This window comes from Pan paniscus, chromosome 8 (genome assembly GCF_029289425.2).
Source record: "Pan paniscus chromosome 8, NHGRI_mPanPan1-v2.0_pri, whole genome shotgun sequence".
NCBI classification, from domain to species: Eukaryota; Metazoa; Chordata; class Mammalia; order Primates; family Hominidae; genus Pan; species Pan paniscus.
In genome coordinates this window covers 86,493,460-86,520,922 of record NC_073257.2, presented here as the reverse complement: position 1 = coordinate 86,520,922, position 27,463 = coordinate 86,493,460, and the positions used below count along the sequence as shown (strand labels likewise).

The window sequence follows — 27,463 nt, the reverse complement described above, 5'->3', positions numbered from 1 at the left end:
ATTTTTGTAGAAATAAAATTTGCCATGTTGTCTTGGCTGGTCTTGAGCTCCTAGACTCGAGCGATCCACCTGCCTTGGCCTCCCACAAAGAGCTGGGATTATAGGCATGCTCCACCATGCCAAAGTAGTAACTCTTTATCTACAATGAATTAGTAGACTCTTAAGTAAAATGGCTAAACTCAGCATAAATGGTTACCAACACCCTGGAGAAAAATACAGTACTGTAGCCCAGTATACTGTATGATGAACAATAAGAATATTTCAGACAGAGGCAGCATGCGGTGGCTCGTGCCTGTTAATCCTAGCACTTTGGGAGGCTAAGGCAGGCAGATCACTTGAGGTCAGGAGTTTGAGACCAGCCTGGCCAACATGGTGAAACTCCATGTTTACTAAAAATATAATTAGTTGGGTGTGGTGGCGTGTGCCTGTAGTCCCAGCTACTTGGGAAGCTGAGGCAGGAGAATCACTTGAACACAGGAGGCAGAGTTTGCAGTGATCTGAAATGGGGCCACGGCACTCCAGCCTGGACAACAAAGTGAGACTCTGTATCAAAAAAAAAAAGAATATTTCAGACAGAAACTTGAAGTAGATTAGTGAATTCTGGTAGAGCTGGAGTGTAAATAAGACCATGAAACCACTAACATTTATCATGATTATGTTAGAAGTATCTGATGTGTGATACCATGAAGAGGTAAATGACACACAGCCTCTACGTAGTAAATGTTTACCCTAGAAGAAATTTAGAAACATTAAGTTAAAAAAAAAACACTGCAAAAGGTTAACTATAGCTGGGCATGGAGGCTCACATCTCTAATCTCAGTACTTTGTGGGGCCAAGATGGGAGGATTGTTTGAGCCCAGAAATTCAAGACCACTCTGGGCAAGAAAAACCCTGTCTCTACAAAAAATACAAAAATTACCAGGCATGGTGACATGTGCCTGTAGCCTGAACTACTTGGGAAGCTGGGGCAGAAGAAGCACAGGAGGTCAAAACTGCAGTGAGCCATGTTCATGCCACTGTACTCCAACCTAGAAAACAGGTTCTGCCTCCTGCAGAATTATTGTTCCTGGGAAAAAGACAGGGTTAGTTTCCTGAAAACCTCTCCAAACATCATCTTGGTCAACCAATGCCAATACATAATTTCTAAAATGTATGTTTCTGTTTAAAGATTCCGTATTTTAACAATTTATATTTACATCTATATATAATTATATTTAACTATTTATACAGATATTGATACTTCATATTTGATTTATTAACAATGAACTCACAGTCAACAGCAGTGTAACTCATGCCTGAACCAAGTTTGTCTATTACAGATTTTTATTCTCTCAGGTGTATCACAGCCTTCTTATGCTTAGAAACACTAGACAGCATATCTGCACTATGCTTGGGAACCATTTTAAACAGAAAAATCAACAACAAAAAATGTGATTAATATGGCACTAAATACGCATTGAAAAGGACACTTGTTTACAGTATGACAGCTGAAACAAGGCAAACCATCACCTTCTTTGACCTCAGAGAGGAATGAACACATAAGGTAACTCAAAATTTTTGCTTCTCCAAATATGTTTACAAATGACTGCAAAAGCACCGAGTACTGGTTTTGGATTTACAAGTACATTTTAGTGAGTAGGTAAACTCACACATGCAAAGCTTCTGAAGAATGAGAATCAATGACCATGGCCTTTATCAACATTTTATTTAAGTGTCTCTTAACCATTTTTGAGTTTTAGATTCGAGAGTATGATAAAAATTATGTATCCTCAGAAAAATTCATGTTAAAAAACTGTAATTTCATGGACTTATGGACCTCCTGAAGTCCATTCCAACTGACAATCCATGAAACATAGTTTTAAAGTGCCAGCTTTAAAGACTCTAGGCAAAGAAGTTTTTTAAAGCATTCTTCAAAAATCATTTTAGATATAAACCATTGCTGAATGTGCTGAATATGAACTCTTCATATTTACAAAATAGTCACTGCTATACATTTTCTGAGTGTATAGTGCAACAATGATCAGGGTTTAGCAACTAAATTAAAGCTGGTTTCATAGAGGATATAATGCATTTGCAGTTTTTATGCTTTCTATAGCAAATTTTTCTTATGGAGTACTAAAGAATCTACAGAACATAAGAAGAAAAGCAAGATATAAACTAATTTAGAGCGCTATTCTTGCTTCTTAAAATGCTCCAATTTGTGGGAATGAACACATACAATGTGTGGTTTCATAGCACATTGACATTTGGGCGTTTTTGTTTTGCTTTCTGAGACAGGGTCTCGCTCTGTTACCTAGGCTGGAGTGCAGAGGCACAATCTTAGCTCACTGTAACCTCTGCCTACCAAGCTCAAACAATCTGCCCACCTCAGCCTCCCAAACAGCTGGGACTACAGGTGTGTACCACCATGCTTGGCTAATTTTTGTATTTTTTATAGAGATGGGGTTTCACCATGTTGCCCAGGCTAATCTCGAACTCCTAGACTCAGGTGATCCACCTGCCTCAGCCTCCCAAAATGCTGAGATTACAGGCATGAGCCACCATGCCTGTATGGCACACTGATATTTATATCAGATTTATAATTTTTTTTTGGTTCTCTATGTATGACATATCTACAAATGTTGATTGTAATCCAGGATCTCTTTAGTCTCAACGAAAATTTTATTTGAAAGACTGCTAAAAACAATTTTATTTCAGATTTGCAACTGACAAATTAACCTAGCAATTGTTTGGAAGTGTTAAAAAGAAAGCAAAAAATATTTTTTTAAAAAAGTAAACATCACAGAAATAAGTATCCGCAATTTGTTCAATATCAACCAATGAAGGCTACTTAATTGGCAGAGGAAATGACACCCTTTTATTAATTGCATTTTAGGATATAAAGAAATGCTAAGCAGAGTGTTCTATATTAAAACTTTCAAGACGTACTATTTTAGTATAAAGACTTAAAATAATTTACTATGTTTTAACTACAAAGGATCTAGAGATGCTGATAATATTCAAGTAATTATGAATAACAAGACTATAATAATAGATAACATCAAAAGTCAAAATATGGTTCTGCTTTGATAATCATTAAACCTGGCAAGGTTCCAGGTCTGATCACTTAAAAGGTATTTCTTGGTTAAAAATAAAACTCAAATAAAAAACGGGAAAGTAAGTTGAATATACATTTCTCCCAAAAAGATGTATGCATGGACAACAAGCACATGAAAACATTTACAATATCATTAGTCATTAGGAAAAGGCAAATCATAAATACAATGAGATATAACTTTATACCCACTGAGTTAGATATTAATAGTATTTAAAACTGGAAAATAAAATAACAAGAGTTAGTGAGGATGTACACAAACTGGAACCCTCATAAGTTGCTGGTGAAATTTTATCTTATTGTAGATGTTGTAGTAGACAGTTTGGCATTTCCTTAAAAAGTTAAATATAGAATTACCATATGACCCAGCAATTAAACACTCTTCCCAGGTATTTGCCCAAAATGAATCAGCCAAAGCATTTAGGTAAGACAAAGAAATAAAGGGCATCCAAATTGAAAAAGAGGAAATTAAATTAGCCTTGTTCCCAGATGAAATGATCTTATACTTAGGAAAACCTAAGGACTCTACAAAAATGAATCAAAATCAGGCATTCAAAAGGCAGAAACAACTCGAATGTCCATCAATTGATGAATGAATAACAAATGTGGTATAGCTATACAATGGAACATTATTCAATCAAAAAAATGAAGTGCTAATATATGCAACAAAATGGGATGCACCTCCACGACATTATTCTAAGTAAAAGACCAGACAGAAAAGGTCACATATAGTGATGATTTCATGTATATGAAACCTCCAGAATAGGTAAACCCACGGACACAGAAAGCTGATTAATGGATGAACGGGGCTAGCTGGAGGGGAGAATGACAAATGACTGCTTGATGGGTATGGAGTTTCCCTTTGGGGTGATGAAAACTTAGAACTATTTAGAAATTATGGTTGTGCAGCATTGTGAATGCAGTAAATGCCACTGAATTGTATACTTTAAAATGATTTATTTCACATTATATAAATTTTAAATCAGTTTAAAAGTTTTCTTAATGATAAGGCTGTTTTTAACCTAAATGTTAACATTAATTACTGAAGCATTGTAAGGAAATGGTATTACAAAGTTTGTTTCTTAGTAGGGTTTTCAGTAGCTCTATGGAACACAGACTGGAGGACAGCCAGGCTGGATGTACGGAGAACAGAGGAAAATTGTCCTGTAATCTAAAAGAGAAGTGAATAAACTGGAGAAAGGGAGAAAGAAAGTGTCAGGAAAAGACTGTGGGAAGTAGTGATCACTACTGTAGATTCTGTAAAACTCCCAGGAAGATAAAAGAGAAGAAATCACAAGTAGTACCTGACACTCCAGCTTAGTGTTAGAATCCATTGGAATTCATTTGAAAGAGGTTGCTAGAACACACACACACACACACACACACACACACACACACACACACACACACACACCATAGCCTTTGCCTAAAGATAAAGGAAAGGAAAGGAAAACATTAGAAGAGCTGTAAGAGTAGGAATTGCCAGCTGTGGAAAAGGAAGAAGAGGAGCCAGAAAAGACGAAAAACCTGAGGGAAAAGGTATCACATAAGCTAAGCAAGACAGGAAAAGTTTCAGAGTTATGGTAAGGTCAACACTGATAAATGCCAGAGATAAGTCAGACAAGAACTGAAAAGTGTTCACTGGATTTGGCAACTAAAAGGTCATGGGTGACTCGTGCCCACTGGATTTTAAAAACGTGGTGAGAGCAGCTGAATGCATCAGAGATAAAGTAGTGTGAACTACACTGTCAAGAAATTCAGCTGAAATGAGGATAGATAAGGCGAATGTTGGAGAGTTTGCCTGTTTGTTTCAATAGTGGGATAGGAGCACATTTACAACAAAGTTAGCAAAGATCAAGAAGAGAACAAGGTTTGAGATTAGACTCAAGGCATGAGAAGAAAATATAGATAAAAGGTTTTAAATATAGAAGGAAAGAAGGGAAAGACCTATTCCTCAAATATGGGTAGCAATAAGAAGGTACAGGTATGAATTGTAATTAAGTGTGGTTATGTATAATACACCAAAAATACTTAATGATTCAAATGATTGCTTACTAGAAGTTGAAAAGTTATCTCCTATGGGTGTGTCTCTGAGTCAATGAGACAAGGGGCTCCAGACTCCATGCCACAGATCCCAAGGGAGGCCCCAGACTCAGCCTCAGCTCCTCCTGCTGCAGTAGGGGATGCATCCTATCTGTGCAGAAACAGGAACCTGCTGGGAGATGGGTGCCCATTTGAGCTAATGAGACAGGCACGCCAACCTCCATCCCACAGCAGATCCTCAGGTGGTCCATTCTCAGCTCTGACCCTTCTTGCTGTGGTCTGAAAATAATTCTGTGCAGAGATCTGCTGGAAGAGGGGTATCTGTCCAGGCCAACAAGACAGGCTCTCCAGATTCTGCAACACAGGAGATCCTGAGGGAGCCCAGTCTCAGCTCCAGCCTTTCCTGCTGCAACCAGGAAACTATCTTGTCTACAGGGTCTACCGGTGAGATGCATGCTCAGACCAGGTTCTCCAGCCACCATCCCACAGCAGATCCTGAAAGGGTCCAGTCTCAGATCCAGACCCTCCTCCTGCTGTTAGGGAACTCTCCTGTCTATGCAGAGACCTCCTGGGAGACATACGCCCATCTGAGCCAACATGACAAGCACATCAACCTCCATCCAACAGCAGATCCCAGGGTGGTGCAGTTACAGCTTTGGCTCGTCTCACTGCAGTTGGGGAAATATCCTGTATGTGCAGGAACATTCAGGGCGATGCACACCCCTCTGAGCCAAGACCAGGCTCTCAATCCTCTGTCCCATAGCAAATCCCAAGGGGGCACAGTCACACCTCCAGCCTCTCCTGCTGTAGTCAGGGAATCATTCCATCTATGGAGGGACTTGCTGGGAGACACACGCCCAACTGGATCCATGTGACAGGCATATCCATAGTAGATACTGAAGGGGCCCAGTCTTGGCTCCAACCCCTCTTGCTGCAGTCAAGAAACTGCCCAGATACTGGGACCTGTTGGGTGATGCATGCCAATCTGAGTCAATGAGGTAAGCCAATCAGCCTCCTTTCCACAGTAGATTCCAAAGACGCACAGTCTCAACTCCAGCCACTCTCTTTGTAGTCAGGGACCTATCCCATCTGTGCAGAGATTTGTTGGGAGGCATACCCATCAGGACCTCTAGGAGAGTCTTCTGGCTTCAGGTGTCTGGACAGCATTCCCAGGCAGCCCAAGTACCTCCCTTGGGTCTTCCCGAGGTCCATCTGGGCCAGAAAGCTGTGTCAACCTTGGAGCCCTTGCTGGACTCAGAAAACCTGGGCTTAAAGCATACTCTAGTGCTGAGATGGCTGTAATTGGTCAGAGGCTCAGGGAATGCAATAGTAAGTCAGCTTTAGAATCCCTGGAAGGCCTCTTGAAGAAGGACAGGCACAAACAAAGCCAGGCTGGGAAGACTAAAATAAATTACAAATCCCTCAATGCACAGACATCATCACACTTCTAAAGCATTGAGAACATTTAGGGAAATACATCACACCAAAAGAACAAAATAAGGTACCACAGACTAACCTGAAAGTGACCGAGATATGTGATCTCTCCAAAAATTCAAAATACCTGTTTGAAGACAGCTCAAAGAACTTAAAGAAAACATGAAGAATCAATTCAGAAAATTGTGAAAGAAATATAAGAGACTCAAATAACTTTTTTAAAAAACCAGAAATCCTGCAACTAAAAAAAAAAATTAATGAAGCGAAAATCTCAATAGAGAGCAACAGAAGCAGAATTAACCAAATAAAAGAATCAGTGAGCTCAAAGAAAAATGATTAAAAATATGGTGAGAAGAGAAAAAAAAAGAAAAGGAAGAAAGAAAGCTTACAAAATCTATGGGACAACATCAAAAGGGCAAATATTGAGGTTACTGAAGTCAAAGAAGGACTGAGAAAGACAAAGGGGTAGAAAACTTATACAAGGAAATGATAACAGAAAACTTTCCATACCTGAAAAAAGATATAAATATTCAGGTAGACTAAGGTCAAAGATCACTAATTAGATTAAACACAAAGAAGACTACTCTAGGACACATTATAATCAAACTCACAAAGGTCAAAGGCACAAAGAAAAACTTCTGAAATCACTGAAAGGAAAGAAGTAAATAACATGCAAGGAAGATCCAATATGCCTGGTAGCAGACTTATCAGCAGAAACCTTATAAGCCAGGAAAATGTGGAACAATATATTTGGAATGCTGGTGGGGAAGAAATTGTCAACCAAGATTACTGTGCTCAGCACAATTATCCTTCAAAACTGAAGGAGAAATAAAGACTTTCTTAGACAAACAAAAGCTGAGGGAATTTATCATAATCAGACTTGTCCAATAAGAAATGCTTTAAAAACTTCTTCAAACTGGAAGAAACACTAAAATGAGTGTTATATTAATATTGTATTTGCAGTGTTTAAAACACTAATATCTGTAGTAAGATGACTAAAAGACAAAACTATTAAAAATAATAACTACAACAATTTGTTACAAGATAGGCAATATAAAAATGTGAACTGTGACATCAGAAATTCAAAATGAAGGGGGAGAAGGAAGTTAATGTTCACTTTTGTGTGTTTTTTTTCCAATCAAAGTTAAGTTGATTATCAGTTTTAAATACTTGCTATAACTACAGGATGTTTATTTATAAGCCTCTTGGTAACCACAGAGCAAAAATGGATAAAAAGCAATAAATTAAAAGGTACTCTTAAGAGAAAATCACCTAACCACAAAGAAAGACAGTAAGAAAAGAAGCAGAAGAAAAGTTAAAAACAACTAGAAAACAAGTAACAAAATAAGAGTAGTAAAACCTTATCTATCAATAATACTGAATATAAATGAACTAAATGCTCCAATTAAGACACAGGATAGGCCGGGCGCAGTGGCTCACGCCTGTAATCCCAACACTTTGGGAGGCCGAGGCGGGTGGATCATGAGGTCCGGAGTTTGAGACCAGCCTGGCCAACATAGTGAAACCGTCTCTACTAAAAATACAAAAATTAGCCAGGTATGGTGGTGCACGCCTGTAGTCCCAGCTACTTGGGAGGCTGAGGCAGAAGAATCGCTTGAACCAGGGAGCTGGGAGGTTGCAGTGAGCCGAGATCACACCACTGCACTCCAGCATGGGGGACAGAGTGAGGCTCCATCTCAAATAAAACCCAAATAAAGACACAGGGTGGGTGAATGGATTTTAAAAACAAGACCCAGATACATGCTGCCTACAAGAAACTCATTTCACCTATAAAGACACATAGATGCTGAAAGTGAAGGGATGCAGAAAGATATTCTATTCAAATAAAAACCAGAAAAGGGCAGGAATACCTATAATTACATTAGGCAAAATAGACTTTTAAGTCAAAAACTGTAAAAAGGGACAAAGGAGATCATAATATAATGATAAAGGGGTCAATTCAGCAAAAGGATATAACAATAGTAAATATATATGCACCCAACATTGGTGTACCCAAATATATAAAGCAAATATTATTAGATACAAAGGGAAAGAGAGAGAGAGAGAGCATGAGAGAGAGCAAGTGTGAATACATAAGAGCAAGAGCAAGAGATAAATACAATAATAGTAGGGGATTTCAATTTCCTACTTTCAGCAATGGACAGATCATCCCAACAGAAAATCAACAAACACTGAAGTAAAAAACTATACTCTAGACCAAATAAACCTAAGACATTTACAGAACATTTCATCCAACTGCTACAGAATACACATTCTTTTCATCAGGACATGGAACATTCTCCAGGAGAAATCTTATATTTTTAGTTTAATAATACATTATTAGACTAGAAATATAAAAACATCAGTGTTCTTATACATAAGAAACATAAAATGTTCTTATAAGAAATGTAAGAACATCAGTGTTTAACTTCAAACAGTGAAGCTAAACTATACTCTAGACCAAATAAACCTAACAGACCTTTACAGAACATTTCATCCAACTGCCACAGAATACACATTCTTCTCATCGGTACATGGAACATTCTCCAGGAGAGATCTTATACTTCTAGTCTAATATATTAATTAGACCATATTATATTAGAACTGATAAGTGAATTTATTAAGTTGTCAGATACAAAATCGACATACAAAAGTCAGTAGAATTTCTATACACTAAGAGCAACCAACCTGAAAAAGAAATCAAGAAAGCAAACCATTTACAATAGCTACAAAAAAATAAAATAACCAGGAAATAAATTTAACCAAGCAGATGAAAGATCTATACAAGGAAAATTATAAAACACTGATGAAAGAAACTGAAGAGAAAAGGAAAAAAAGACATCCCATGTTCTGGAATTGAAAGACTGTTGTTAAAATGTTTTTTTCCTTTAATTACATTTCTTTTTCTTTTACACAGAGATAAGATCTCTCTCTGTTGCTCAGGCTAGAGTGCAGTGGCATGATTATAGCTCACTGCAGCCTTGACCACTTGGGCCCAAAGGATCCTCCTGCTTCAGCCTCCCAAGTAGACAGGACTACAAGTGTATGCTACCATGCCTAGCTAATTAAAAAAATATTTTTTTGTAGAGACGGTCACGCCATGTTGCCTAGGCTGGTCTTGAATCCCTGGCCTCAAGCAATCCTTCCACTTCAGCCTCCCAAAGAGCTAGATTACAGGCATGAGCCACCATGCTCGGCCTTGTTAAAATATCTTTACTAACCAAAGTGAGCTACAGATTAAATGCAATCTCTATGAAAATACCAAAGGCATTCTTCACAGAAATAGAAAAAACAAATCCTAAAATTCACATGGAACCACAGAAGACCCCAAATAGCTAAAATAATCCTGAGCAAAAAGAGAAAGCTGCGGCATCACACTACACAAATTCAAATTATATTACCAAGCTACAGTAACCAAAACAGCATGGTACTGTCATATAAATAAATATATAGACCAAAGATATACATATGGAGAAGAATCAAACTAGATCCTCATCTTATACCATGTATAAAAATCAACTCAAAATGGATGAAAGACTTAAATGTTAAGACCTGAAACTACAAAAGGAAGGCAGAGACAGGAGGATTGCCTGAAGCCAGGAGTCAAGGTTACAGTGAGCTATGATTGCACCAATGCACTCCAGACTGGGCACCACAGAGACTCCCCAATCTCTTAAAAAAACCTATGATTTTAGTCACTGTAACTTATTCTGCTATTATCCTAGTTTCTTCTAGCATTATGTACAATTTGAAATAATTATGACTCAGAGTATCATTTAAAAAACGATTCAATATTTACAAATTATGTATGTTACTAAAAATTTTTCTCAATTAACTATGTTCGATTCATCTGCACTTCCAAAATGCTGCTATATTTATGAATGGAGCTGGAGAGATGTAGTATTTGTTGATGATAGCTTATTTAAAATTCTAATACCTTTGTCTTTCCCTTGTGGCCAAACACAAGAATTCCTAGCTCTGAGGATGAAAAGTTTTGTCAGTTTTCTACATCACTATGAGAATATATCTACTTACGTGGGTATGGAGGAGTTTTTAGTATAAAACTGCATTCATAAAGAAATAATCCATATGCTTTTGCATAAACTTTATTCTAGATTTTCAAAACAGAATCAGTTATATTACTTTGGTCACAAACTTCTTCACACATAATCTAGTAGGTACCTTTGAGAATACAATTTGAAATAAGTAAGTGGACCACAGTTATTTTGTATTAGACACAGACAACATTAAATCAAATGTTCTACATCACAGTGAATTTTAGAAGTCTATATTAATGCTAAGTTAATGCATTTCCCTTAAAAGTTCCACAAGGTTAACTTACAAAGTTAATTATATATTATAAGGTTAATAATATCAAAAATGCTGCAAAAGCCTGTCACTTGACATAAATATTTTTGGATATGAGGTAATTTCATAACGAGTATAAAGATATGAAATAATTTTGCATCTGCTGCAATTATGAGGTAAATTTAGAATTTTTGAAACTTTATTATTGTAACTAAATTGTTCATTAAGTCCATTTCTTTAGTTTGCATGACAATCAAAAGTACTGAGAAAAATGATTAGTTAAAAAATTCTAGAAGCATTTCTTTCCTGTGGGCATTATTAAATGGAGTTTTTAAGTGAATATTTCATTTTTATCAAGGTCATTACACTTTTATTTTTCAATATATTCTGAAATATATATGTATATACACAAACTCTGTTCATATAAATATAATTTCACCACCAGATGTCCCAGCCTCAATCTATAACTTTTTTTTAGTTTAACTTATGAGGATGGAGGGAAAAATATTCAGACTGCTCATTGATCACAGATTATAAGCATGCAAATGTGATACAAAACATTTATCTACTTATACCAAATACTAGTCATTAGCACCATATTTTCTACTTATTTTATCTGTCTATGTAAGGAAGAAAGCATAGAAAGCGCTTCAGGTTTACAAACAGACCTACAGTTAAATTGTGTGAGCCAGAGTTAAGTTAAAAAAATCACAAAGGGCTAGGCATGGTGGCTTATGCCCATAACCCCAGCACTTTGGGAGGCTGAGGTGGGTGGATTGCTTGAGCCCAAGAGTTTGAGACCAGCCTCGGCAACATGACAAAAACCTGTCTCTTAAAAAAAAAAAAAAAAAAAAATCACTGGGTATGGTGGGGTGTGCCTTCAGTACCAGCTGGGAGGATCACCTGAGCCCATGGAGTTTGAAAGTTCGAAGGCTGAAATGAGCCTTGCGCCACTGCACACCAGACTGGGTAACACAGCAAAATTCTGTCTCAACACCATCATCACCACCACCACACTACAAAGGTCTGATATTCAACTGCTCTTCAATCTGCCGCATTCGTTCTCCTGCATACACATATGCACACACACACAATGACATAAGGACACAAGAACTGTGGATCAGAAACAAAGACAATTTATTACTCGTAACAAAAGCAGCAGCTAGAACAATATATTTAGACCAGTTCCCTGAGCTCCAATCTCCATGAGGCAATGCAGTAAGGGATGGATGTTACTAGTGCATACAGTAGAGAGCATCACAGGAGAGTAACCCCCAAATGAAGGAACTCTGATCTATTGGTTTGCCACCCTGCTCTGCCCAGAAAGATTGCTCATTACACTCAAATATAAGCAAATCTCCTCTGGGAAGGGGAAGAGAAGGTCTTTTATTTTTACTATCCTTGGATGTCTCCAGGGAGGGACATGTCAGTAGTTTTACTGTCCTGAAATTTCTCCTTATACAATTGGCACTGTAAATGCCTCTCCTTAGAACACTCAGACTGTGCAGGAACATGAGAAATCCATGACCTGTCTCCCAACACTCTGGTTCCCATCTGTAAATGGGATTAATAATGTTTACATAGAAGTTATACTGAAGCACTGTAACGTTTAGGTGTAAGGGTGACTAACGTATAGAAAAATTAATTATTTGAGACATTGGATGTTGAAATAGGCTTGCTAGAGATGTACTGAACAGGAGTGTTTTTTATTCTCTTGGTACAAAATGAAGAAAGGAAAAATCCTACTATCCATTTATAACATACCATCCAATTTATAAAATGGGTATTTTATAAAATAATCCAATAATATCTACTGTACAAACAGAATGAAAAAAGAACACTTCATTTATTCTAATTAATCTATTTCACGGTGATTTTAATGCTGCAGAGTGTGATCCACTAGTGAAAAATGTGAACTGTAGTTGGTCACAACCATCATTTAAAAAGCTAACAGAATATCAAGATATGGTTGAGGTATTAACAATATGAATTATTTAGTGAAATATTTCAGATACATACACACACATACACACACACAGAGGTATCCTTGGTAGGAACTTAAATTGTGTTTCTTACCGTGGATTGATTGGCAAATATGCTCATTTGCTTATATAAATAACATGGATAAGTAGCACTATGCCTGAGAATTGAAAACTTAAAAATAGCACCTAATGTTTACCAACAAACACATAAGGAAAGAGGAAACCTGAGTCTTTATATATAATGAAAATTAGAAAAGATACAGACCAATTGTCCAAATTTCAACTGTAAACAAGATAATAGAAATAAATAACAACAGGAAAATAAAAGCAAATGGTCCTGAATAAAAGTTAGACACTTTTAAAATTTTTCCAAATGACAATATGCTTTTCTGTTCAGTCTCTGAAAATGCTATCCGTAAATCTTCCCCAACTCTTATGATCCCACAGACTACATTTCTAGCAGATACTAAGCATTAAAGAAGATAAAAGTTATGTGGAACAACCACTATCCCAAAAGGGCTTATAACGAAATAAAGTTAAATATTACTCCATACACATTATATCATTAATTCTTGATTGCACAAGGCTAAGTATATACGTTATGTACTATCTGAAATATTTTGCTTCTATCCCTTTGGGTCATTTCATTATTCCTCCAGGCAGCAGAGAAGTTTTTAAAAAGTTAACTTATACATACATACATACTCTCTTAACAATTCCAAGTAATCTTGATTAGGAAGCAAGTATCTTTACTAATAGTTGGTTTATCTCACAAGAACATTAGCAGAAAAGCTGGGTTTGAACACTTCATGATACCTACCTTGCCATGTGAGCTTAGCCAAATAATAAACTCTTCAGATAGACAAATAAAACTAGAAAAGAGCAGGTGCAGTGTCTCATGCCTGTAATTCTAGCACATTGGGAGACCAAGACAGGAGGAGACAGAGCAAGACCCTGTCTTTAAAAAGAAGAAGGGGAAAAAAACTGACCCCAGTACAGACAAATGTATGGAATGAATATTTGTAATGAAGTTTTAGTGATATACCACACTGTGCTTAATGCATTATAAATGCATACAGCTCCAACAATCATTACCCAAATAGTGGAAGCAGTGAGTGGAAGTGAGAAAAAATAAAATATTCAGCAACTCAAATTTAATATAAGTGCTAATTGATCTTTCTGTTTAACTTTTTTAAGATAGATAATACATTAAAGTGGAGTGATGCCATGAAATATTGGAGCTATAACAGACCTTAGGAATCATGTAACAGATCAAGTCAGCTGAATCACTTGCCCAAAATGACTTAGTTACTTGGTTGGCAGAACATGGAGTAGACCCTTCACATCAAGAGTTCCCACCAAACCTGGTGGTCGCTGGTTATGACTGTTTCTATCATCTAATATGTTGACAAGGTTTTCCTTAAGACTACAACAAATAGATATATTCCTCTAAATAATCATAAAGGAGTTGGAGTTTATCATGGTTTCCTTAAGCAGTATTCCAAAGCTGGTATGTATTCAAAACCAATACTTGTTTTAATAATTATTTAAGGACTTCATAAATAATTATCAAAGAATGTTAAGGTTAAAGGAAAGGTTTCATGGGGGAAATTTCTGCTGTTTATGAAGGAATTGTATAGGGGTAACAGAGATGCCAATTTTTCTAGGAAAAAATTCAAAGAGTTACTGGAATACTTCCGAGAGAGTCAATGAGGCTGTGCAGGTAATTCTTATCAGGGCAGCATAGGATCTGCTATACTGAAAATAAGATAAAAATTGCTATCTGGCCTCAGACAAGAACTGATTCCACATGCTCAAGACAATGAGTTCACCTTCTCCTATTCTTACACACAACTTCTGTTCAACAGTAGTAATCAGTAGAGAGACTAATCAAAGTCAGTGATTTAGTTGCTTGTGTTATAATTCGTATACCAATTTGTTGAATACTTGTTTTTAAATGCTGTTTTAAATTGATGCTTATTCTGGACAAAGGAAACCCTTTTTCTTAATTCAGAGTAATCTAGAGCATTTTAAAGCTACACTTCTAATCTATGACTTTCTATAATTCAGAAAGGATGATTTAAATTCTCAAAGAACTCTATAAGCAAAATCAAGTAAACTGAAGTTTTTTTTTCTTTGAAACAGAGTCTCGCTCTGTCGCCAGAGCTGGAGTGCAGTGGCGCAATCTCAGCTCACTGCAAGCTCCACCTCCTGTGTTCATGCCATTCTCCTGCCTCAGCCTCCCAAGTAGCTGGGACTACAGATGCCCGCCACCACGCCTGGCTAATTTTTTGTATTTTTAGTAGAAACAGGGTTTCACCATTTTAGCCAGGATGGTCTCGATCTCCTGACCTTGTGATCCACCTGCCTCAGCCTCCCAAAGTGCTGGGATTACAGGCGTGAGCCACTGCGCCTGGCTTTTTTTTTTTTTTAACTTTAAGTTCTGGGATATATGTGCAGAACGTGCAGGTTTGTTACGTTGGTATACATGTGCCATGGTGGTTTGGTGCACCTATCAACCCATCATCTAAGTTTTAAGCTCTGCATGCAATAGGTATTTGTCCTAATCCTCTCCCTCCCCTTGACCCCTACCCACCAGCTGGCCCAGGTATGTTATGCTCCATTCCCTGTGTCCATGTGTTCTCATTGTTCAACTCCCACTTATTAATGAGAACATGTGGTGTTTGGTTTTCTGTTTCCGTGTTACTTTGCTAAAAATGATGGTTTCCAGCTTCATCATGTCCCTGCAAAGGACATGAACTCATCCTTTTTTATGGCTGCATAGTATTCCATGGTGTCTCTGTGAAACATTTTCTCTATCTATCATTGACGGGCATCAGGTTGGTTCTAAGCCTTTGCTATTGTAAATAGCGCTACAATAAACACATGTGTGCATGTGTCTTTATAGGAGAATGATTTATAATCCCTTGGGTACATACCCAGTAATGGGATTGCTGGGTCAAATGGTATGTCTGGTTCTAGATCCTTGAGGAATTGCCACACTGTCTTCTACAATGGTTGAACTAATTTACACTCCCACCAACAGTGTAAAAGCATTCCTATTGCTCCACAACCTCAACAGCAACTGTTGTTTCCTGACTTTTTAATGATCGCCATTCTAACTGGCATGAGATGGTATCTCATTGTTGTTTTGATTTGCATTTCTCTAATTACCAATGATCATGAGCAATTTTTCATGTTTGTTGGTTGCACGTCTTCTTTTGAGAAGTGTCCATTCATATCCTTTGCCCAATTTTTGATGGGGTTGTTATTTTCTTGCAAATTTGTTTAAGTTCCTGTAGATTCTGGATATTAGACCTTTGTCAGATGGATAGATTGCAAAAATTTTCTCCCATTCTGTATGCTGCCTGTTCACTCTGATGATAGTTTCTTTCGCTGTGCAGAAGCTCTTTAGTTTAATTAGATCCCATTTGTCAATTTTGGCTTTTGCTGCAATTGCATTGGGTGTTTTAGTCATGAAGTCTTTGCCCATGCCTATGTCCTGAATGGTATTGCCTAGGTTTTCTTCTAGGGTTTTTATGGTTTTAGGTTTTACATTTAAGTCCTTAATCCATATTGGTTACTTTTTGTATAATGTGTAAGGCAGTGATCCAGGTTCAATTTTCTGCATATGGCTAGCCAGTTTTCCCAACACCATTTATTAAACAGGGAATCCTTTCCCCATTGCTTGTTTTTGTCAGATTTGTCAAAGATCAGATGGTTGTAGATGTGTGGTATTATTTCTGAGGCCTCTGTTCTGTTTCATTGGTCTATATATCTGTTTTGGTACCAGTACCATGCTGTTTTGGTTATTGTTGCCTTGTAGTACAGTTTGAAGTCAGGTAGCATGATGCCTCCAGCTTTGTTATTTTTGCTTAGGATTGTCTTAGCTACACAGGCTCCTTTTTGGTTCCATATGAAATTTAAGGTTTGTTTTTTTTTTTTTTTTAACTCTGCGAAGAAAGTCAATGGAAGCTTGATGGGAATAGCATTGGATCTATACATTATTTTGGGCAATATGGCCATTTTCACAATATTGATTCTTCCTATCCATGAACATTGAATTTTTTTTCCATTTGTTTGCATCCTCTCTTATTTCCTTGGGCAGTGGTTTCTGGTTCTCCTTGAAGAGGTCCTTCACATCCCTTATAAGTTGTATTCCTAGGTATTTTATTCTCTTGTAGCAATTGTGAATGGGAGTTCACTCATGATTTGGCTCTCTGCTTGTCTATTATTGATGTATAGAAATGCTTGTGATTTCTGCATATTGATTTTGTATCCTGAGACTGCTGAAGCTGCTTATCAGCTTAAGGAGGTTTTGGGCTGAGACGATGGGATTTTCTAAATATACAATCATGTCATCTGCAAACAGAGACAATCTGACTTCCTCTATTCCTATTTAAATACGCTTTATTTCTTTCTCTTGCCAGATTGCTCTAGTCAGAACTTCCAAAACTATGTTGAATAGGAGTGGTGAGAGAGGGCATCCTTGTCTGTGCTGGTTTTCAAAGGGGATGCTTCCAGCTTTTGCCTGTTCAGTATGATATTGGCTATGGATTTGTCATAAATAGCCCTTATATTTTGAGATATGTTCCATCAATACCTAGTTTTTTGAGAGTTTTTAGCATGAAGGGATGTTTAATTTTATCAAAGGACTTCTCTGCATCTATTGAGATAATCATATGGTTTTTGTCATTGGTTCTGTTTATGTGATAGATTACATTTATTGATTTGCGTATGTTGAACCAGCCTTACATGTCAAGCCGACTTGATTGTGGTGGATAAGCTTTTTGACATGTCGCTGGATTCGTTTGCCAGCATTTTATTGAGGATTTTCACATGGATGTTCATCAGGGATATTGGCCTGAAATTTTCTTTTTTTGTTGTGTCTCTGTCAAGTTTTGGAATCAGGATGACGCTGGCTTCATAAAATGAGTTAGGGAGGACTCCCTCTTTTTCAATTGTTTGGAATAGTTTCAGAAGGAATGGTACCAGCTCCTCTTTGAACCTCTGGTAGAATTCGGATGTGAATCTGTATGGTCCTGGGCTTTTTTTGGTTGGTAGACTATTAATTACTGCCTCAATTTCAGAACTTGTTATTGGTCTATTCAGGGATTCAACTTCTCCCTGGATTAGTCTTGGGAGGGTGTATGTGTCCAGGAATGTATCCAGGAATGTATCCATTTCTTCTAGATTTTCTGGTTTATTTGCATAGAGGTGTTTATAGTATTCTTTGTTGGTAGTTTGTATTTCTCTGAGAATAGTGGTGATATCCACTTTATAATTTTTTATTGTGTCCATTTGATTCTTCTCTCTTTTCTTCTTTAATAGTCTAGCTAGTAGTCTATCTATTTGGTTAATCTTTTCAAAAAACCACCTCCTGGATTCACTGATTTTTTTCAAGGGTTTTTCATGTCTGTACCTCCTTCACTTCTGCTGTGATCTTAGTTATTTCTTGTCTTCTGCTAGCTTTTGAATTTGTTTGCTGTTGCTTCTCTAGTTCTTTTAATTGTGATGTTGGGGTGTTGATTTCAGATCTTTCCAGCTGTCTGAAGTGGGCACTTAGTGCTATAAATTTCCCTCTTAACACTGCTTTTGGTGTGTCCTAGATTCTGGTACGTTTTCTCTCTGTTCTCATTGGTTTCAAATAACTTCTTTATTTCTGCCTTAATTTCATTATTTACCCAATATTCATTCAGGAGCAGGTTGTTGAATTTCCACGTAGTTGGGTGGTTTTGAGTGAGTTTCTTAATCCTCAGTTCTAATTTGATTGCACTGTGGTCTGAGAGACTGTTATGATTTCCATTCTTTTGCATTTGCTGAGGAGTGTTTTACTTTGAATTATGTGGTTGATTTGAGAATAAGTGCCATGTGCTGCTGAGAAGAATGTATATTCTGTTGATTTGGGGTAGACAGTTCTGTAGCAACTCCATGTCTATTAGGTCTGCTTGGTCCAGAGCTTAGTTCAAGTCCTGAATAACCTTGTTAATTTTCTGTCTCATTGATCTCATATTGACAGTGGGGTGTTAAAGTCTCCCACTATTATTGTGTGGAAGTCTAAGTATCTTTGTAGGTCTCTGAGAACTTGTTTTATGAATCTGGGTGCTCCTGTAGTGGGTGCATATATATTTACGATAGCTCTTCTTGTTGCATTGATCCCTTTACCATTATGTAATGCCCTTCTTTGTCTTTTTTTATCTTTGTTAGTTTAAAGCCTGTTTTATCAGAGACTAGAAGTGCAACCCCTGCTTTTTTTTTGCTTTCCATTTGCTTGGTAAACATTCCTCCATCCCTTTATTTTGAGCCTATGTGTGTCTTTGCAAGTGAGATGGGTCTCCTGAATACAGCACACCGATGGATCTTGACTCTTCATCCAATTTGTGTCTTTTAATTGGGGCATTTAGGCCATGTACACCTAAGGTTAATATTATTATATATGAATTTGATCCTGTCATCATGATGTTAGCAGGTTATTTTACACACTAATTGAAGCAGTTTCTTCATAGTGTCATTGGTCTTTATATTTTGGTGTGTTTGTGCAGTGGCTAGTACCACTTTTTCCTTTCCACATTTAGTGCTTCCTTCAGGAGCTCTTGTAAGGCAGGCCTGGTGGTGACAAAATCCCTCAGCATTTCCTTCTCTGAAAAGGATTTTATTTCTCCTTAGCTTATGAAGCTTAGTTTGGCTGGATATGAAATTCTGGGTTGAAAATTCTTTTCTTTAAGAATGTTGAATAATGGCCCCCACTCTCTTGTAGGGTTTCTGCAGAGAGATCTGCTATTGGTCTGATGGGCTTCCTTTTGTAGGTAACCTGATCTTTCTCTATGGCTGCCCTTAACATTTTTTCCTTCATTTCAACCTTGGAGAATCTGATGATTAGGTGTCTTGGGGTTGCTCTTCTCGAGGAGTATCTTTGCAGTGTTCTCTGTATTTCCCAAATTTGAGTGTTGGCCTGTCTTGCTAGGTTGGGGAAGTTCTCCTGGATAATATCCTGAAGTGTGTTTTCCAACTTGGTTCCATTCTCCCTGTCACTTTCAGGTACACCAATCAATCATAGGTTTGGTCTTTTCACATAGTCTCATATGTCTTGGAGGTTTTGTTCATTCCATTTTATTTTTTTTTCTCTAATCTTGTCTTCACACCTTATTTCAATAAGTTGATATTCAATCTGTGATAGCCTTTCTTCTGCTTGATCGATTTGGCTATTGATACTTGTGTATGCTTCATGAAGTGCTCATGCTGTGTTTTTCAGCCCCATCAGGTCATTTATGTTCCTCTCTAAACTGGTTATTCTAGTTAGCAGTTCCTATAATCTTTTATCAAGGTTCTTAGCTTCCTTGCACTGGGTTAGAACATGGTCCTTCAGCTCAGAGGAGAATCTGACTATTAGGTGTCTTGGGGTTGCTCCGTCCAGTTTTGTGCCCTTGCTGGAGAGGAGCTGCAATTATTTGGAGGCAAAGAGGCATTCTGGTTTTTGGAATTTTCACCATTTTTGCGCTGGTTTTTCCTCATCATCATGGATTTATCTACCTTTGATCTTTGAGGCTGATGACCTTTGGATGGGGTTTTTGTGTGGGGGTCCTTTTTGTTGATGTTGAGGTTGTTGCTTTCTGTTTGCTAGTTTATCTCCTAACAGTCAGGCACCTCTTCTGCAGGTCTGCTGCAGTTTGCTGTAAGTCCACTCCAGACCCTGTTTGCCTGGGTATCACCAATGGAGGCTGCAGAACAGCAAAGATTGTTGCCTGGTCCTTCCTCTAGAAGCTTCGTCCCAGAGGGGCACCAGCCTGATGCCAGCCAGAGCTCTCCTGTTTGAGGTGTCTGTTGGCCCCTGTTGGCAGTTCTCTCCCAGTGAGAAGGCACGGAGTCTCCTCAACCCACTTGAGGAGGCAGTCTGTCCCTAAGCAGAGCTCAAGCACTGTTCTGGGAGAATCCTCCTTGTCAGTATCAGCTGTTCTCTTCAGAGCCACCAGGCAGGAAAGTTTATGTCCTCTGAAGCTGTGCCCACAGCCGTCCCTTCCCTCAGGTGCTCTGTCCCAGGGAGATGGGAGTTTTATCCATAAGCCCCTGACTAGGTCTGCTACCTTTCTTTCACAAATACCCTGTCCAGTGAGGAGGAATATAGACAGGGAGTCTGGCCACAGCTGCTTTGCTGCACTGTGGTGAATTCCACCTGGTTCAAACCTCCCCGCCACCTTAGTACTGTCAGGGAAAAACCACCTACTCAAGCCTCAGTAATTGCAGAGGCCCCTCCCCCTACCAAGCCCAATGGTCCCAGGTCAATTTCAGACTGTTGTGTTGGCAGTGAGAATGTTAAGCCAGTGGTTCTTAGCTTACTGGGCTCCGTGGGAGTGGGACCCTCTAAGCAAGACCACGTGGCTCCCTGGCTTCAGCCCCCTTTCCAGGGGAGTTAACAGTTCTGTCTCGCTGGGATTCCGGGTGCCACTGGGGTACGAAAAAAAACTCCTGCAACTAGCTAAGTGTCTGCCTAAACAGCCGCCCAGTTTTGTGTTTGAAACCCAAGGCCCTGGTGGTGTAGGCACACGATGGAATCTCCTGATCTGCGGATTGCAAAAACCATAGGAAAAGCATGGTATCTGGGCCGGATAGCACAGTCCCTCGTGGCTTCCCTTGGCTGGGGGAAGGCGGTCCCCCAGCTCCTTGCACCTCCCAGGTGAGGTGATACCCCACCCTGCTTCTGCTCACCCTCTGTGGGCTGCAACCACTGCCTAATTAGTCCCAATGAGATGAACTGGGTACCTTAGTTGGAAATGCAGAAATCACCCGCCTTCTGTCTTGGTCTTGCTGGGAGCTGCAGACTGGAGCTCTTCCTATTCGGCCATCTTTTTTTTTTTTTTGAGACAGAGTGTCGCTCTGTCGCCCAGACTGGAGTGCAGTGGTGTGATCTCTGCTCATTGCAAGCTCCACCTCCTGGGTTCACACCATTCTCCTGCCTCAGCCTCCTGAGTAGCTGGGACTACAGGTGCCCACCATGCCCGGCTAATTTTTTGTATTTTTAGTAGAGACAGGGTTTCACCGTGTTAGCCAGGATGGTCTCGATCTCCTGACCTCGTGATCCACCTGCCTCAGCCTCCCAAAGCACTGCTGGAATTACAGGCTCAGCCATCTTAAGTATCGAAAATAAATGGTTTTTCTCTTCACCAGTTGTCTTTAATTTGTGAGGCTCCTGACTCCACTGCTTCTCTTCTTCAATTCACTCCTGTTATGGAACTGTCGTGGCACTCTAAAGTCTGTGTCCTTACTAGCCAGCTTCAGGGCTAAAACAGCCTTTAAGTGCAAGGGGAAAAAAAACCTCAGGTATTTCCCAAATCGGTAGCTGCAGAGCTACTCGATCCTTACTGTAAACTGAACATTTCAAAAACAAGATTGCTCTTTTATATTATGAAACCCTTTCAATCTTGCATTTAATTGATTCTAGTGTTGTCTTTCTGGTTTTACAATTTATAGAAAAAAATCAAAATATAAGAAATGTAACTCAAAAGTCCAAATGTTAAAACTGAAAATATGAAAATTTAGATTAGCTTATATAATTACAAGCTAATTAATTAATTACAAAGGATGAGGCCTACCTACATTGCAAGTATTCTGTACTATAAGTGTAAAACCCTGATCGATATAGCCATTCTATCAATAATATTAAAATTCAGTGTTCACTGAAGCAAAATCACTACTGTTTTTGGTGATGATATGTACCATGGCATTGGGAAGAAAAAAAAACATGAACTTTGGATTCATTAAAAAACAGAAATTTTGGCCAGGCGCAGTGGCTCATACTTGTACTTCCAGCACTTTGGGAGACTGAGTCAGGTAGATCACCTGAGGGCAGGAGTTTGAGACCAGCTTGCCCAACAGGGCGAAACCCCATCTCTACTAAAAATACAAAATTAGCCAGGTCGTGGCATGTACCTGCAGTCCCAGTTACTCAGGGGGCTGAGGTACAAGAATCATTTGAACCTGGGAGGTAGAGGTTGCAGTGAGCCAAGATCACACCACTGCACTTCAGCCTGGGCAACAGAGAGAGACTGCGTCTCAAAACAACAACAACAACAACAACAAAAACCCAGAAATTTTAAATGCAACGAAATGTAAGCTCATTCAAATGTTTTTCTCAAAAGCCATGAAAAACAAACTATTCTAAACTATAAACTAGAATACATTTTATGAAATAGTCTACTGATTCCACTCAAATAAGATAATGGGACTATACTTTCACATTTTCTTATCAATAGTTCTAATAACTATACATAAAAGACAGTTATGTGGGTCAACAGGAGACACACTGTAGATAGAAAGTTACTAACAGATTGAAAGTACAAGGGTGGAAAAATATATCATGCAGGCTGGATGTGTTGGCTCACACCTGTAAACCCAGCACTTTGAGATGCCAAGGCAGGGGTTTCACTTTGAGCCAGGAGTTCAAGACCAGCCTGGACAATACAGTGAGACCTCGTCTCTGCAAAAAATTTAAAAATTAGCCAAGCATGATGGTATGCACCTGTAATCCCAGCTACTCAGGAGACTGAGGTGGGAGGATCACTTAAACCTGAGAATCAGAGGTTCCAGTGAGTGGCAACCTCTGCTTGCCAGTGCACTCCAGCCTGGGCAACAAAGCAAGACCCTGTCTGGGAAAAAAAAAAAGATATGTGATGCAAACAACACCCACAAGAAAGACAAAGTGGCTATATTAATGTCAGAAAGAATAGCCATTAAACAAATTAGATTATTTATTAGATGAAATGGACAAATACTTAGAAAGGCACAAATGACTAAAAAAATTTCAAGAAAAAATAGGTAACTTGAACAGACCTATATAACAAGAGATTAAATTAGTAATCAAGAAACTACCCACAAAGAAAAACCTAGCCCTGAATGGCTTCACTATTGAATTCTAATGAACGTTTAAAGAAGAATTAGATAAAGCAGCTGCAATGCTTGCCCTGATCCTGATCCTCCATCCTCAGACTCTACTGGCAGTGTAGGCCTCCAGCCTTGTACTGACGTCAGATGTGAGAGCCTGTGCTTAGGTAAGAAATCACGTCTCACTGAAGACATTCAAACAAAGGTTGGAACACTACTTTACGAGAACAGAAAGGAAACTCATGCATCAGAGAAGATGACTAATAAATGTACCAAAAGAATATGGGTGCACAAATACCAGAATCTGATCAGATTAAACAGTTGAAGGAATTTCTTGGGACTGACAATAAACTTACAGAAATCTGCTTTTTGGACTGTGTTAAGACTGCACAACAGATGTAAAACCTGAAGAGACCAGCCTGTTCAGAACACTTTGTGGAAATATTTTTAAATGACAAAAAGAATATCCATGAGACTTCAGGAATGTAATATTCAGCAGAATGAAGCTCTGGCAGCCAAAGCAGGACTACTTGGCCAACCATGATAGAGAAGTCCTAGATTGCCAACAGCTGCTGCACTGGAAATGAGTATGCATCTGATACAATCCCCTGAAAGCAGTTGCCACCTTGTTAAGTCATCTGTCATGAGTTTTTGGCAAGTGGAAACCACTGGAGAAACCAGTGATTATTCCTATTTACCGGGAATAATCAGAATAGAAGGTCTTATTGTTCAATGAAATAATAAGGTGCAACATTTGTTGAGGCCTTAAGATTCAGCAGCATAGACACTTGATTAGAAAAATAAGCAATTGCTGCTTCTTTTAAAAAAATTGATACCAATTCTCCACAAACTCTTCTAAAAATTAGAAGAGGGAAGACATCTCCCAATTCATGTTATGAGGCCAGTATTACTATGATACTCTAAAATCAAACAAAGTCACAAGAAAATAAAACTACAGACCGATACTCATATGAGAATGATGCAAAAATCCTCAACAAAATACTAGCAAAACAAATCCAGCAACATTTAAAAATTATATATAACATAACCAAGTGGAGTTTGTCTCAGGAATGCAAGGTTGGCTTAAGATCCAAAAATCAATTAATTCAATGCATCATATCAATAGAATAGAAAACAAAATTACATGATCATCTCAACACACATAGAAAAAGCATCTGGCAGCCAGGCATGGTGGCTCACGCCTGTAATCTCGCATTTTGGGAGGCCAAGGCGGGTGGATCACAAGAGGTCAGGAATTAGAGACCAGCCTGGCCAACATGGTGAAACCCCATCTCTACTAAAAATACAAAAATAAGTTAGGCGTGGTGCTGGGCACCTGAAATCCCAGCTACTCAGGAGGCTGAGGCAGGAGAATTGCTTGAACCTGGGAGGCAGAAGTTGCAGTGAGCCAAGATCATGCCATTGCACGCTAACCTGGGCAACAAGAGCGAAACTCCATCTCAAAAAACAAACAAACAAAAAGCATTTGGCAAAATCCACTACAATTGACTCCTGAACAACACTGGTTTGAACTTCACAAATCCACTTACACCAGTATTTTCTTCCACCTCTGCCACCCTTAAGACAGCAAAACCAGTTCCTCCTCTGCCTCCTCAGCCAACCCAACATGAAGACAATGATGATTTTTCTCATGAAACATTTCCACTTAATAAATAGTACATACATTTTCTCTCATGATTTTCTTAATAATATATTCTTTATATGATACATATATAAAATATGTGGTAATTGACTTTATGTTACTGGTAAGGCTTCTGGTTAACAGTAGGCTATTAATTGACAAGTTTTGGGAGAATCAAAAGTTATACATGGATTTTAGACTATGCAGTGGGTCAGCACCCACAATCGCCATGTTGTGCAAGGGTCAACTGTACTGTTTCAAGATAAAAACGCTAAAAAAAAAACTAGAAATAGAAGGTAACTTCCTCAATCTGATAAAGGGCATCTAAGAAAACTGCAGAGAAACATCAAACTTAATGGTGAATGATTAGATATTTTCCCCCTATATGAGAAACAAGACTAGGGACATCTCTTCTTGCCACTTTTGTTCACTGTTACATTACAACTACTAGTTACAGCAATTAAGGAAGGGGGAAAATAGTTAAAGGCTTCCAAATTAGAAAGAAAGAAGGAAACAAAACTATATTCACAGATGACATGGTTTTGTTTATAGAAAATCGTAAAGAACCCACTAAAAAATATTAGAGCTAAGTAAGTTCAGAAAGGCTGTAGGATACAAGATCAATATTAAAACACACACACACACACACACACACACACACACACACACACACACACACACACACACAAACTGAGCTAGGCACAGCGGCTCATGCCTATAATCCCAAAACTTTGGGAGGCTAAGGCCAGAGGATTGCTTGAGCCCAAGAGTTCGAGACCAGCCTGGGCAACATGGCAAGACTCTGTCTCTACAAAAAAAATTAAAAATTAGCCAGGCATGGTGGTGCATGTCTAGTGGTCTCAGCTACTTGGGAGGCTGAGGCAGGACAATCAGGTGGGCCCAGGAGATTGTGGCTGCAGTGAGCCATGTTTGTGCCACTGCACTTCAGCCTGGGCAACAGAGCATGAGCCTGTCTCAAAAACAAAACAACAAAAACCACACACAATCGTATCTCTAAGCCATCTGCAATGAATAATCTGAACATAAAATTAAGAAAAGAATTCCACTTACAATAGCATCAAAAAGAAAATAATATTTGGGAATAAGTTTTCTTTACAGTGTAAAATTTATACTCTGAAAACTACAAAACATTGTTGCAACAAATTAAAGATGATCCAAATAAATGGAAAAACATCCCACATTCATGGAAAATTTTATTAAGATTGGCAATATTACCCATTATGGATGTAGAGATTCAACGCAATCCCTATCAGAATTCAAGCTATACTCATTGTGTAAATTGACAAACTGACTCTAAAATTCACTTGGAATTGCAATGGACCCAAAATAGTCAAGGAGGGAGAATTGAGTGGGTGAGAGCTAATGTATATGGGCTCTTTTTGAGGTGATAAAAATGCTCTAAATTTGATTTATCTCAATAAAGCTTTTTTTTCATGCTACTTAGCATGAAAACAAAGAACAATTTAATTTCCTTATGGGAAGAAGGACTCACAGAAAGGTACCAAGAAGTGATATCATTTGTGCTAAGTATATGTTTTACTATTCTCTAAGTCTTTAAAAATTTGAAAATACACACATAGCAATAACTAACCAGAATAGTACAAATTTGAGCATGCTGGTTTTGAATTACATATTGCTGTACTAATGATGTTCATAAATGAATTGTCAAGACAATTTTCAATACAATGGCAGCCAAATAAATAAATACACAAAACACCAAGAACAGGGATTTATATTATACAAGCAAGTACATGAAATGGAAAACTACCATGAGAGCCAACATACACTGGATTTAGGATTAAGGAGTGTAAATATACTAGAAATCTTTGAAGAAGAAGGACAGCCAAAGACAATAAAAACAGACAGCAAGAAGTAAGTTAATGATTGCAAAAATCCTTTTTTTTTTTTTTTTTTTTTTTTTTTTGAGACGGAGTCTTGCTCTTGTTGTCCAGGCTGCAGTGCAGTGGCAGGATCTCGGCTCACTGCAACCTCCACCTTCCCAGGTTCAAGCAATTCTCCTGCCTCAGCCTCCCGAGTAGCTAGGATTACAGGCACCCGCCAACA

General features: G+C 38.3%; 2 protein-coding genes across 12 annotated transcripts in view; one reads left to right on the top strand and one right to left on the bottom strand.

The window, feature by feature from the left end:
- Nucleotides 1-27,463, bottom strand: part of ADK (adenosine kinase) — a 563,972-nt gene that overhangs the window by 343,904 nt on the left and 192,605 nt on the right. The window lies entirely within an intron of this gene.
- LOC106635184 (mitochondrial import inner membrane translocase subunit Tim9-like) lies at nt 18,281-24,280 on the top strand. Its single transcript, XM_014346498.4, has 2 exons — nt 18,281-24,134; nt 24,211-24,280. Exons 1-2 carry the CDS (start codon nt 24,004-24,006, stop codon nt 24,278-24,280), a joined length of 201 nt encoding a protein of 66 aa, XP_014201984.2. The 5' UTR covers nt 18,281-24,003.

Bases quoted from the DNA above. Each gene is read 5' to 3' on its own strand.
- LOC106635184 (XM_014346498.4), top strand. From the start codon at position 24,004: ATGTACCAAAAGAATATGGGTGCACAAATACCAGAATCTGATCAGATT. The intron at 24,135-24,210 runs GTAAAACCTGAA...AATATCCATGAG, and splicing joins GTTAAGACTGCACAACAGAT to ACTTCAGGAATGTAATATTC.